This window comes from Desmodus rotundus, chromosome 6, assembly GCF_022682495.2.
Source record: "Desmodus rotundus isolate HL8 chromosome 6, HLdesRot8A.1, whole genome shotgun sequence".
Taxonomy (NCBI): Eukaryota; Metazoa; Chordata; class Mammalia; order Chiroptera; family Phyllostomidae; genus Desmodus; species Desmodus rotundus.
Window position 1 is genome coordinate 15,832,268 of NC_071392.1, and position 14,263 is coordinate 15,846,530.

General features: G+C 47.3%; 1 protein-coding gene across 3 annotated transcripts in view; it reads left to right on the forward strand.

Annotated features, from left to right (window-relative positions):
- The window catches only part of CDCA7L (cell division cycle associated 7 like), a 137,514-nt gene that overhangs the window by 99,372 nt on the left and 23,879 nt on the right, over positions 1-14,263 (forward strand). The window contains exon 1 of one of the 3 annotated variants that reach the window (XM_024563112.4): positions 8,034-8,175. The exons of the other annotated variants lie outside the window; for them this stretch is intronic. Coding sequence (XP_024418880.2) covers positions 8,152-8,175 — 24 coding nt within the window. The 5' untranslated portion in view covers positions 8,034-8,151. Of the gene's footprint in view, positions 1-8,033; positions 8,176-14,263 lie in introns of those variants that run through there. 3 annotated transcript variants of the gene reach the window in all.

Genomic DNA, 14,263 nt, shown 5'->3' on the forward strand with positions numbered 1-14,263 from the left:
GTGTGGTTGCCTCTTGGGCACCCCCCACTGGGGACCTGGTCTGAAACCCAGGCATGTGCCCTGACTGGGAATCAAACCGGTGACTCTTTGGTTCACCAGCCAGCACTCAATCCACTGAGCCGCACCAGCCAGGGTCCCCCCAAAATTCTGTCACAGGTGGGCACAGGTAACCAGGTTCTTGGTCATTGCAGACAAAGAACTGAACCAAACACACAAAGTTTATAGCAGAAAGAGAGAGAGCAGATTTATTAAGTGACAGTACATGCCACAGAACCTGGGAGCAGGCCAACTCCAAGCAGAGACTGACCTCAGGGGCTGCAGGGTTCTATTCTTACAGGGCAGATCCTTCCTGGCTGGTTTTGGTGGGCTTTTATTGTGCATGTACAAGTGGTTATGTTACTTTAAAGCTACTGCGCGTGTGGTCTCCCGTGATTTTCCTTGATTGGCCACCAGAGAAGGGGGGTCACACAGTGTTAATTTACGATAATGCTAATATAATGAAGCAGGAGTCATGTAGCATCTTCTGCGCAGGTGCATTCATGAGTCACCGTGATTCAGTGCTTTTCCAGAAAGCGGGAACAACTGGTCTTAGAACAGGGTCTCTGTCCTGTATCGCTGACCTTTATCTTAGCCCTGGGGCACCTCCAGAGTTTCTTCCTTCCTGACTATCTCCTGCCTCAACTCTCCCCCTGAGAGACATGGTTCTCAAAAATCTTTTTGGGGTTGTTGAAGGGTGAAGAGAAGATCATTCTCCTGTAACTTTTCTGGCTTAGATTGGGCAGTGGTCCCTGCCTAACAAGAACCACGAAACTCTCACCCTATTCTATATAGAAGGTGGAGAGGAACTCCCGAGGCCACCATAGTCGCTGTGTGTTGGTGAGCTTCAACATCACTCTCAGGGATTGGTTGGGAACCCTGGACCATCATCAATTTGGTGTGGAACTGCTTAAGTCTAGAAGATACAAATTTAACATGCAAATTAAACAAACAAGGCCCTAAAAGTAATAAGAGCAACAATGTTATTAAGGGACCTACCACGGGTAATATCCACGTTAAGCTGGGGAGCCAGGAGGCCAGGGTATCCCTAGTTCCTTGGCTCTGTTGATTATATTTATGTAGCCACTCTGCCTCTTCATAAATTTTCCTTATGTTAGTTTCAACCATTCCAGAGTTATTTACATAGGTGCAGCAGGTTTTATTGACAACAGTGCACACCCCTTGTCCCGATGTGGAGTGAAGACCTCTAACTTCTGCCCGAGAGTTAGTTTAGCAGCTTCCTCTGTTAGCATGGCTGTGGCTGCAACTGCTCTTAGATATGGAGGCCACCTGGTTGCTACAGTGTCCAGTGTTTTAGAGAAATGTGCAACCGGTTGAGGTTCATTCCCTAGTCATTGGACTAGACCCCTGAAGCTATTCTGTGCTTCTCTGCTATGTATACAGAGAAAGGCTTGTTTAAGTTAGGGATGCCTAAGGCTGGGGCTTCGACTAGGGCCTGCTTGATTTTACTAAAAGCCTGATCACATTCCTTTTCCTACATAATGGGTTTGGTGTCTCACCCCTTAGTAGCTTCGTACAAAGGTTTGGCAATTAGCCCAAAGGGATCCAAATCGCACAGAATCCCGCCACTCCTAAAAAGGAGCAAAGCTGCTATTTAGTAGGAGATAGAGTTAATTCAGTGATGGTTTTAATTCTCTCCTGTGATAATTGCCTAGACCTAGGAGTCAAAATATACCCTAAGTAATTTACTTTTTGTTTGGTAATCTGAGCCTTCTTTGATACCCAATATCCTCTTTCAGCTAGGAAATTCGGAGTCTGGATGGTATTTTGATCAGAAGCCTTCTTGGTGGGGCTGCAGATTAGTATGTAGTCTACCTATTGTAAAGTGGCTCCTCCTTGTAACTGTAGCTAAGACCCTTTTCTAATACCCTAGCACAGAGATGGGGACTGACCCTGAACCCTTGCAGCAATACAGTCCAAGCGTATTGCTGATGTATCATCATCTTTGAATCAGTCCACTCAGAAGCAAACAGATACTGAGAGGCAGGATGCAAAGGGATGCAGAAGAAGGCATCTTGCAAATCTAACACTAAATACCACTGAGCATCGTCAGGTACCTGCGAGAGCAAGGTATAAGGGTTAGCTACTATTGGATGTAAAGGGACTACTGCTTCATTGACTAACCCTAGATCCTGGACTAGCCTGTACTCTGCTGTGGGTGTCATCACTGGTAAGATGGGAGTGTTGCAAGGAGATTGACAAGGAACTATGAGCCCATGCTGTATAAATTTAGTTGTGATAGGCCGTAACCCCTCCAGAGCCTCTCTTTTAATAGGTCACTGCTTCCTGTGAGGATAATCTGACCTGGGCTTTAATTGGATTTTAACTGGTAATGCAATCTTTGCTCTTCCTGGTATCCCTGACACCAAAACTAGCGGGTTTACTGCACCCAGAACTGAAATTGGGATTTCCTTCTGGTTTTGGTTACTACTGATTGCCATGACCTTGCTTAACTCAAGTGGATCCTCAGGGATCAACAAGATGGCTCCCATATAGGCTAAAAGGTCCCGGCCTAACAGAGGAATAGGGCACTGAGGAATAATCAAAAAGGAGTGTTTGAATATTTGACTCTCAAATTGGTAAGTGGTAGGGAATGTATAGAAATAGGCCTTAAGGATTCCTTCGACCCCCATTGTCTTAGCTGACTTGGAGGAAAGAGGTCCAGAGTAAGAGTTAAGGACAGAGTAAGTTGGCCCCAAGAAGAAAGTTGTTTTTCTTACCTGCCACATCCAGAGTTACCCGGGGCTCCTCGGTAGAGATGGGAGTATGAGTATTCCCTGGGGCCAACCTGTTCCCCGGGCACCCTAAGTCCTCGAGAGTAGCCATGGCCTTGGGCAATGACCCCTTTCCACTCTGGGAATGGCGGCAGTCTACCTTCCAGTGCCAGGGGTCAGAACGGACGTTCTTGCATGAGGACAGGGGCCTGGAGGTGGTCCAGTGCAGTTATTTGCCCAGTGTCCGGGGGGCTTGCACTCATCACAGGTCTGATCTTTCATCCCTGATTCTTGTGAGGCCTCCTGAAGCTTCCCTGATGGGGCTGGTTTCTGCCAATAGCACACTAAAAGCTAGTGCAAGGAGCTCAGCATGCTTCTCCCTTTCCTTCTTTCCCTATCTCCTTTCCTCCAAATCCCTATTGTTAAAGACCTAAAAGGCTGTATCCATGAGCTGGTCTAGCAGAGTCTGTGGGCCCATTTGTAATTTCTGAATCTTCCTGCAAATATCAGGGGCAGACTGACTTATACCATGCTGTTCTATCAAGTTTTGACCCTCCAGGTATGATGGATACAAGTTCATATATTTTCAGAAGGCTTCTACTAGCCCGTTTCTGAAGAGAGCTGGGTTCTCTTCCTTGCCCTGGGTGACTTCCCTCATCTTTTCAGAATTTACAGGTTTCTTGATGCAGTTTCTCATTCCTGCCAGTAGGCAATCTATCACTGTATGCTTACTCTGGATTCCTGCCTGAGTATTGTGTCCCCAGTCGGGATCCTGGTCTGGGATGGCTGGGGCACCAGGATGGTTAGTGCCAGGGTTCTGGGTCTGCAACCTCCCAGATCCGCTCTTTCTCATCTGGGGAACAGCAGGCGGTCAGAATTCTGTACAAATCTCTCCATGACATACTGACGGCTAAAGTAAGAGTCTGGAAATTACTAGCGAAATGTGAAGGGTCCTCTGAAAAACTGCCTAGCCTGTCTTTACATTGTTGTAAATCAGTTATAGAGAAGGACACCCGTACCCTTATAGTGCCTTTGGTGCCTGCTACCTCCCTCAAGGGTAGGAATATAGGAGCGGTAGGGAGATAAGAAGCGCCACTCCTAGTCTGTCCTGTGGGGCTGAGTTTTTCCTCAGCTCATAGCTCCAGGTTGTCCACAGCATAAGGTGGTGGAGAGGTTGATCCCTCTAGGGTAGAGGCAGAGACTCTGGAACTCTGGGCAGTTCCCCAATCTGGGGGTCCCCTTAATCTCCCTTGAGAGACAAGTGGGGAACTAAGGAGGGTATCTTCTAATTGATCAACACTTGGGCCTGTAGGTTCTGTCAGGGTAGGCGCCGAGCAAAATGAGGGATCTGGATACAGAACCATGAATGCCTGCAGTAAGGAATTTTGGACTGTGTGCCTTCCCTCCGGCAGAGTAGATCTAACTGTAGGATAGTATTATAATTCCTGCTCCCATCTTCAGGCCAGGTCTCTCTGTCCCCTAATTTACATTGGGGCCAAGTAGTGTTACAAAAGAAAACTAATATCTTCCTTTTTAAATATTTAGGGTCAAATTTATCCCAATTGCTAAGAATGCAACCCAATGGCGATTTGGAAGGGATGGAAGGTGTGGCTCCCATCTGGACTGCGGTGATCCTAAAGAGAAGGAAAACAACTCAAAGATACTCCCTTGCAATCTAGAGGCACCTCTCTTTGCTTGGCTCAGGAGCTTTTCTCGTGGGCCACAGGGCGTCTACCAGTTGTCTCAGGAGAAAGAAATCCTACTGAGTGTCAGCCAACAGAAATCTAAAAGACTTAAGAGGATCACCTCGGTCTAGTTTTATTTCTTTTTCTAAGTTTAATTCAGAGGTTTTGAATTCCCTGGACATCATTGCATAATTCATCGTCCTACTGAGTGTGCAGGCTGCAAAGCACTGTTGGGAGGGAACCAGTCCAGCATCCTTGAGCAACTGGCTATAATCCTGACGACCCCAGACCCACTGCTCCACCCAGGTGGCCTGAGTGCATTTCCGTTCCTGTATTTTCCATCTGCGGAGACCCTCATCTTCCTATAAGCCTTCAGGTCTGGGGCAAAGGAAGTATCTTACAAGCAAAATAGTTTCTGGCCCCGTAAACCACCACGAGGGTCACAAAGATGATCTTATTATAAAATGACTCTTTTCCAAATCACAAAGAAGACCCTCAGGTATTCTATCTAATTTTTCCAGAGCTTTAAGAAATTGTACCTGAGTCTAAAATTTCCCCAGAAGGGACCTCAGGAGGTGTCTGAAGGCCCCCCCTTTATACTAAAGGTGGATCCCATAGAGGGATGATGGACTGAGAGGGGAGATTAAAATACCCCTATAGGGGCAAGTAAACCACCTTAGAATTCCAAATTCTACTAATTGTGTAAGAATGGCTCCACATGGCCATTCTGGTAACCAATGAGCACTTGGCTCTGGGAGATGTTGCTGCTTACAGTGATAGTATATACATGCCAAAGATGGGAGTGACTCATTCCTGCAAGTATACTCAGTGATGGGACTGTTAGTGACCCCAAAATAGATATCTGGGTACAAAGACAGCAGAAATGCTTCCTACACAAAGGCAAGTGGGATGTAAGTATAAGATATAAGTGGGATATATAGGTTTTAAGGCCAAAAGTCAGCCGGAAGGACAAGTGTAAAAGACTATCTGTGGGCCCGACTAGGAGACTGCAAAAGGAAGTCATAGCGCAGGTGAGGTGGTGACTGATATCACCTATGGAAGGTCAAAGTATGCCTATGAGGGAGTGGCCTCAGGGTGGGGCAGTGTCTTGTGGTTTTCATAGTGTGCCTGACCAGTGTTTGGACATTTTCTTGCACCTGGTAGGGGCTAAGGTGACCCTGTTCCATGCCCAGGTTATCCCATCGCAGGAGTCTTCCAGCAGCGGGCACCCTTGTGGCTTTTAACTGCCCAATCCATGCCCTCAATTTAGTGGCTGACCTTCTGTCAGGGAACATCAGACTCACCAAAATGGAATAGGTGGGAATAGAAAGGGGCATCCCTGGGTGTCAGAGCAGTAAATGGGGCTAACCACTCCAGTGTCTTCTCCTAGCTGGCTTGCCAAAATCCATCTCCTAGCTGGCTTGCCAAAATCTGGGCACAGGTAACCAGGTGCTTGGTCATTGCGGACAAAGAACTGAACCAAAAACACAGAGTTTATAGCAGAGAGAGAGCAGATTTATTAAGTGACAGTACACTCCACAGAACACGGGAGCAGGCCAACTTCGAGCAGAGACTGACCTCAGGGGCTGCAGGGATTCTATTCTTACAGGGCAGATCCTTCCTGGCTAGTTTGGCAGGCTTTTATTGTGCATGTACAAGTGGTTATATTACTTTAAAGCTACTGTGCATGTGGTCCCCCATGATATTCCTTGATTGGCCACCAGAGAAGGGGGTCGCACAATGTTAATTTATTATAATGAAGCAGGGGTCATGTAGCATCTTCTGAGCAGGTGCATTCATGAGTCACCATGATTCAATGCTTTTCCAGAAAGTGGGAACAATCAGTCTTAGAACAGGGGCTCTGTCCTGTATTGATGTCCTTTATCTTAGAGAGTTTCCTCCTTCCTGACTATCTCTTGCCTCAATTCTGTTTCAATAAATTGTGCTGTGAGTTTCCTGGCAGCCAAAGGGAAAAAAGGAAAGAATAATGGGGTGAAGGTTGAATCTGGAGGCATAAGGAATGGTTTCCAGTTTGGCAATCTGCAGCTGTCATTTAGTAGCAGGGTGGCAGGGATCTTTCTTTTTGGGTTGTTTCCTTATTTGAAAAGTAGCTAAGAAGAATCTGGAAGAATGCTGGGAGGATTCAAGGAGAAACTGTATGAGAAGAAAACTCTAAAGCATAGTAAAAATGAAAGTGATTATAATCAAGTTTACCCACTAAAAAGAAAGCAAAGCATTTTCTTCAATGAGACACTGCTGGATTATCTTACTCCCCTGAAGGTCTGGAACACAGAGGGCACATAATTCATGTTTGCAGAACCAAGAAAAGAAGGAAGGAGGGCAGTTCCCGGGCATTTTCTCCTCAAGCTCGAGTAAATGCTTGGCTAAGTTCATTCACTCCTTGAAAAGAGAAAAGATGAAAAAAGTCAGATCTCAAGCAGCCAGGAAGGACTGCGGAGGGTCTCATGCATCCAGAGTGTGCCTCTGTGGACTCATGAGCACAGGGCTAAATTGGCTTTCAATACTGCCCAGCAAACCTGCTAAAACTTCAGGACCTACCATTCTCCCTCCTCGGTACCTACTTCAGGGCTTCCGCGGTTTCCACCCACATACTTCTTCACTCTTCCTATGGGAACTCCAGGAAGTCTTCTTCCCAGCCTTGTGCTAAATTAAGTCCCCCTATTTAACAACACCATGGCATCTATCACAGCTCCAAATTTACATTTGTTTGCATCATTATTATTGAACTTATTTTCACCGTTATTAAATGGCATTATTTGAATTCATTGTTAATTGAAATTTAATCAAATTAGTTAGTAATTACATTATTATTATACTTATTTCCATCACTACTATGTTTATATCAATCGTGTAGGAGGTGGCTGGCTCCCTGGCTGTAAACCCCAATTGAGCAGGGACAGGGGTTTTTGTTCAACCATGTGTTCCCAGAACACACTGCGTGGCACGTAGTAGGTGTCCTGCCAATATTTGTTAAATTAATCAGCATTCCTGAATTCTCGAGCTCTGTTTAGTGGCGCTGGGGCCTACTTGTACAATGGTGTAGCAAAGGCCTACTAAAGTTCCAGCGGCGTTTGCAACTTTTTGCAAAGTGAACTCTATAAGGGAATAGAGTTTTGGGAGGCATTACAACCTCGCCTCTTTAAAACAGCAAAACGAGACAAGCTCTGAAGCAGCCCTGGAGACAGCCGAATGGAGCAGAGAGATTGCGCTCCGGGGCACACAGCCTGCACTAAACCCTGCAAACATCCTGCGCACGTAACTCAGAATGCCAGCTGGAGGCTGTGCTGGGACTGCCTCCTTTCATTTCTCCCGCGCGAAATCCGGCCGGACGGCTCCACTCCCTCCCTCCACTGCAGGGGGGACCCTGGCACCCCCAAACTGCTAGCTGCTTCAGGCCGTGCCCATTTGCAGCCTCCTCTCTCGCCGCCTGAGAAGCAAAGTTTTCTGGTTGCGAAGTTTCGGTTCTTGACCAAAGCCTCGCAGCCCGGCGCCGTGCGCCAAGTGGGCGGTGCCGCATCCTCCCCCTGTCCCAGGCGCAGAGTGAGCCCCTCCCCGGGCCTGCCAGAACTTCGAGAGCTGATTGTGCGGCTGCAGGCATTCTCCCTGCGCGGTGCCGGGGGTGAGCCCGACTCCAGTGGCAGCGTGCGAAGAGGTGGCTGGAGTCCGGGTGGAAAATGGAGATGGAGAGTCGCTCCCAGGTGGGTGTCCGGCCTTTGACGCAGTCCCGACGCCCTTGCAACCTGCCTTCCCTTTGCGCCCGGCCCTTCTCCCCCTTGGGCTGGAAACGTGGCCCTGGGCCGCGAAATTGTGGGTCGGGAACGCCCAGTCCCGCGAACGCCTGAGTGGGCGCGCCCTGCAGGTGTGCGCAGTGTGTCACTGTGGTGCCAGCCAGACTGGAGAGGCTGGAAGCCTCCGCACCAAGGCCCTGGCCTCCATCCCGGGTGGGTGCCCGGGGGTCGCAGGCCCCGCCGCTGCGGCCGCGGGCCCCAGGAGTGAACTCATTTCCAGGGGAGGCAGCAGGAGCGCAGCGCTCACGTTTGCTGCGCTCACGGAACCAGGGCTGGGGGTGCGGAGCTTTTCTGGTGCCTGTACTCCACTTTTTCTAGAAATTGGCACAGAGGTGAGGAAGTTTAAGACAAGAGTAATTTTTCTAAAAAAACAGTCCACTATCAGACCATTTCAGCCTGGATAATGGAGTTTAAAAGGAATTGCTCTTGTATTTGTTCTAGAACTTTTGTAAATGTTTTCAAGGAATTTGTAACCACTTGGGGCGGGGTGGGGGTGGGGATGGCAACGTCATTAAGCCAAATTAAAAAACAAAAAGCCCCAAGATCGGAAACCATTGACACAGCACGACCCTAATTAACGCGTTAGGGTCTTAAGTGGCTTTTAAAAATTTCATTAATAAACACTTGCGAGTAAGTTACCCCAATGTTTCAGTGGGGGCTGGGATTGTGAACGTGGTTTCAGTTTTCCTTCTTATTATTTAAAAGAGCTTTTTTCTCTACTTTCTAGTAATGAATGTTCATGTTTTTTTCAGAGGTAAGCAATAAACACTTTTCTTTTCAAACGATCTAAAAATAAACTTTGAGAAGGTAAGGGAGCAGCAGCTCGTGGGAACCCAAGAGATACTTAGTGTGGGACGTTGGGGTTTTTTCTTGCTTTTTGTGAGCTCCTCTGACTCACTGCTTCCACCTTACCTTCGACTGGTGTTTACCTCCTTTCTCCACCTGGGCGCTGGGCCTTGCTTGGCCTTGGGAGAGTAGAAGGGCCAGCACCAAGCTGTTGGTGTGGCCAGTGGTGCCTAGTGGTGCCTGAGGCCAGACCGCTGTCACCTGGCCAGGTCTAGCTGCAAATTAAAGGTAGAGCTGCTAATGGTGTCTTCAGCTTTTAGTCATTTCTGAAAGGCTTTCCGAAAATGGACATTAGAGAGAAATCTGTTGTGGGCGTTTATAAGAAAGTAATATTTTAAAGTTTTTCCATTGAGGAGAGTTATTAAAAGCAAGGAAAACAAACAGTAACTCAAGATTAAGAAGGCCCGAGATAGGGTTATTTGTTTATTTATTTATTTAGGCCACTGGGCCTCACCACATCAGTATCCTGTGCTTCTAAGAGGTTCAGGTTTCTCCAGGACTTAAAATGAACTTTCTGGAAGGAGCTTTTGAGCCCATTGTGAATTTCATCATAAAATGTACCTTGATAATGTATCACTCTGCCTGACCCTTGTTATTCTGCCTGTCTCACTTGCACCACTTACTATATACATAGTTCATGCTCAGGAAGTTCAGAATGTCCCAGGATGTGTAGGTAGAAGTGAATAGCTCTAAAATGTTAAGTAAGCTACCATGTGGGGGTAAATCTGCCAATTATATCCGTCCCATTATGCGTCAGTTAGGGCAAATTACTATATGTAAAGATGATCAGTTTTTTTTTCCTTACTAAAGATCTCCTAATTGGCAGTGCAAATTAAGATGTGTGGTGATTCCTGTTCATCATAATTTAAATATGAGCAGATTCTAGTTTCTTTAAATTATAGGAGAGTGGTTCTATGGGATGGGCAGGTGACTGCAGATAAGAGCACTTAATGAACATTTCAGGCGTGGCAAGAAGTTCCATTCGTGTGGTTCTACGCTGTGCCCCCGGCCTTGTGAATAAAGCGGTGCGGTGAACTGCCTGAAGCAGTGTTAGTGCACGCTGAATAAGGCTCAGCTCCGGGTGCGGTGGGTTTTAATCTCACACACGCAGTAAGTAAAGTTTCCATCCCTTAGAACACGTGGAGGTGGAAGGGGTTCCAGCAAAGCAGTTTAGGCCTGATGTTATGAGTAGAGGAACTTGGCAGGGAATAGAAGGTACTCATTTAAACTCTGAACTCCTTTCTAGCTTCTTCCTTTGGTGGCGGGGACCTCACTAGTGGGTCGAATTTGATGTCCTCTGACAGTGACCTCACCTCGTGTGGGCTGAAGCCCTTGTTGGGCTGACCACTGTGTCTTTGTGCTCTCATACTGAACGACAGGAGTAATACCCCGTGAAGGCAGGGACGGATCTGGTGTCTTCCTGAGAGTGCTCACCAGCGTGGCCCACAGGAGCCGAAGAGGAGACTGCCCCGGCTTCCCAGCCGAGCCGCTGGGTGGCGTAATGTCAGTGTTGCCCTTTAAGTCTCACCTAGCTCCAGGGTGCAGGTTGGACCCTCGGAGAAGGAAATGGCGCTGAATGTTCTGGTGAACATGCATGTTGTTGAAGGGTAAAGGAAAAGTTTTTCCTGGTATTGACCTCATAGCAACAAAGTGTGTACCCATCTGATCCTGTGGCTTAAAAATTGGGGTCCTGAGACCCAGAAGCTGGTCAGACGGGGGCCTGTGACTTCTTGGAAGGACAGTGCAAAGACTTGCCACTTTTTTAGTTCTGTATTTAAAAAGGCCACTTGGTCGCTGTGTTGATATTCCACTGACTCATTAGTTTAAGAGCTGAATTTTTAGTGATCAGGAGAAACCTCAGAGAACACAGTAATTCTGACTAGGACAGAAAACCATGAGGTAATTTATGTGACTTCTAAAAATGTATGAATGTTATACTAAATTAATGAAAAGATCAGTAAAGCCATTTGAACAGAATAGTCCAGGCATGTTCATTTTAAACTGCTTTTGAGAGTTCTTCTTTACCCATCAGCACTCTTTGAGTTGCTGTGTAGAATTTTTACCTCCCAGATACAGTTTGGCTTTATAAAGACATAGCTTTATTCACCAAAGCGGAATTGATAACAGGCTGTTGGAGGAGAGGATAGAGATAAGAAGATAACAGTGGGGCCATTTTATTTCCTTTCTGTTTATGAAAAGCAGTGGTTTCTGGATGTTTTAAAATAGTTCAGAGGCGTATTTGGTAAATACAGCTGAAGTTGACACACGGAAAAGTTTGTCTTCCGTAGTAAGTGTCAGCGCCCTCTATGCAGTGCAGAGTACGAGGTCTGTCTCGAAAAAGTCTGACCATTGGTAACATAACGAGAATGGTTTGCACGACCTGGATGTAACCTGGCAGCCAAGGAGAGTGGACTGGAATGCGCATGTGTGAACACTGACAACTCCACTGTACTGGTCAGTGGGGGCAGCAGACACTGTTGAGGGAGCCTGTGTACAAATCTGCTTCACATTCCTCCGAAGAAACTATTTGGATGAGTCAGAAGACCACAGTTATGGGCAACCGGTGACTGGCAGCTTCATCACAGCAGTGCACCCACTCCCACATCACGTCTCCTGCAGAGATTTTTGGTGACACATAAAATCACCCAGGTGACTCAGCCCTCCTACACCCCAGATTTGGCGCCCTGCGACTTCTGGCTTTTCCCAAAACTAAAGTCACCTTTAAAAAGGAAGAGATTTCAGACCATTGATGAGATTCAGGAAAATATGATGGGGCAGCTGATGGCAATTGGGAGAACTGTGTGAAGTCCCAAGATGCCTACTTTGATGGGGACTGAGGTGTCATTGTCCTATGTACAATGTTTCTTGTATCTTATGTCTTTGTCAATAAATGTGTCTCTTTTTCATAGTACGTGGCTGGATACTTTCTGGACAGGCCTGTATGTCGTGGGGCCGGAGCTGGAGTTCATATAGTTGGCTTCTCTGCCAGTGTTTTCCCCCATGATCATCAGCTCACGTGGTCTTTGAGTACCAACTATGTGCTAGGTATGTTAGTTATGGTGGAAGAAAGGAAGACTGTTTGCCTTTCCTGCCTTTGGCAGACCCAGCTGGCCCCTGCTCTGTGCTGTGGGGACTCAGTGGCCTTTGGTGTGGGGAGTGGGAAATGTTAAGAGCCAGTCTTTCCTATTACCTCCCCTCCCACCCCAAGGAAACTATCCCTTCGTTTTAGAAGTCAGGCAGTGCTAGGTACTTAATGTTGTCAGAATTAATCCTTGCTGTAGTTCTGTGAAGTAGGCTGTATTGTCTACATTTTAAAGATGAGGTAAAATTGAGGCTGCTGGGGCTCAGTGGATTGAGTGCCGGCCTGCGAACCAAAGGGTGGCCAGTTCGATTCCCAGTCAAGGCACATGCCTGGATTGCAGGCCAGGTCCCTGGTAAAGATAAGGTAAAATTGAGCAATTAGCTTAAAGGCAACCGCCAAGGAAGGAGCAGAGCCAGGATTCTGTCGCCAGGGCCACTGCCTGACTTTAGCCTCTGGAATTGCGGGACCTTGGCAGGTTACCAAGTTTTCACTGGAATCATTTTATGAGGACAGGACCCCAGAGATGATCAAGGACATGCCAGGGGTGACGCACTGTTTAAAAGTGAGGGAGTGTCGGCACGTCTCTTCTCTCGGGCGCCTTTGCCCCTCCCTCTAACAGGGAGGGCCGGGTGTCCATGGTCTGTAGCCGATCCAGTTCTTTTTTAGGAATTGACCAGATTATGCTTTGGACAGGATCCCTTGGATACCGCCTGCCAATGTCAGTTTCAGAATATGAATAAGGTCCACCAAGCTTTTACAAAAAAATGATTTTTACGTGAATTTTGCATTGTGCAAGGACTAGCGGGCGAAGATGGGCTGAAATGAAACCGAGCCGTGGCTCCGCCCACCCGGCTTCGGGGTCTCATTTTCTAAATACTTTCCATTCAGTGGCCTGTTCGTCACCACGCTTGCGTGACTTTTACAGTATGATTGCTGTTTGACTTCTTCCTTCCATGCTGTCAGTACTGTTTTTCTCAGTAGCTTGGACGTCTTAATGGTGTTTACTTTTAATGAGTGTTTCATTGAGTACAGATGTATTTTATGTGTTAATTTTCTGTCGAACAATGTTTATTAAAAGAATTTTGCAGTAAGTATCTTTGGGGTATAGTACCTACCTTATTCCTTGTGTTGGAGTCCACACTGTTTTTTTGTTTTCTTTTTAATCCTCACCTGAGGAGGATATGTTTGATTTTAGAGAGAGAGGGAAACATCAGTGGGTTGCTTCCCTTACACGTCCCTGCCCACTGGGGATCGAACCCACAACCTGGGTGTGTGGCCTGACCGGGTAGGGAATCTGCAGCCTTTTTCTGTGTACGGGGACAGTGCTCCAACCCACTGAGCCCCACCCGACCATGGCAAGAGAGAAAGCGATTTTTGCTCAGTTTAGAGCCGGGGCTCACGATCACTGGACTGAAACAGTGACTCTTTCTTCCTGAACTCAGCAGCTAGCCGAGTGCTTTTCTCTGGGGGAAAGTGGAAAGTAGTCTCAGTGGTGTGTGTTCTTTACCACCATCCGGTCTGCCTGGAACCCCCCCACCCCCACCCAGTGCGTGAATGTGCTTGCTAATGGATGCACGGTGGGAGTGCCTGTGCGTCAGGCTGTCGCGTTGGAAACGCTGGCTGCTGGCGGCCTGCCGGCCGTGGGAGGTGGAATGGCCTGCACTGAGCTGCTCTCCTAGAATCACTGTTTAAAGAGAGTTGCGGGCTTCGGTCCTGCTTACTTGAACAGTAAATTCTTTCCTACGTAGCATTCCAGAAGGTTGAGCATCTCAAGGTTGCACAGGTTCTAAGAGCTAAAAATAATATATATATACTTCTGATCTGGGTGCTGGTTATAAGGGGGTGGGCACAGTTTGTGAAACTTCACCAGGCTGTACCCTTAGGATATGTGCACTTTTCTGGTTGCGTGTCCCACTTAAAACATTTACAAAATAGCATTTCGAATCGCTAAGCAGGAGTTCCAAAGCCTGTGCTTTAGGACAGCCCAGGCTACCAGGTGAGTGGGTGAAAAGTTCCCAAGTGTCCTGTGTTCTGCCAATTGTGCCAGTATCCTCAGGGTTAGGCATGGTC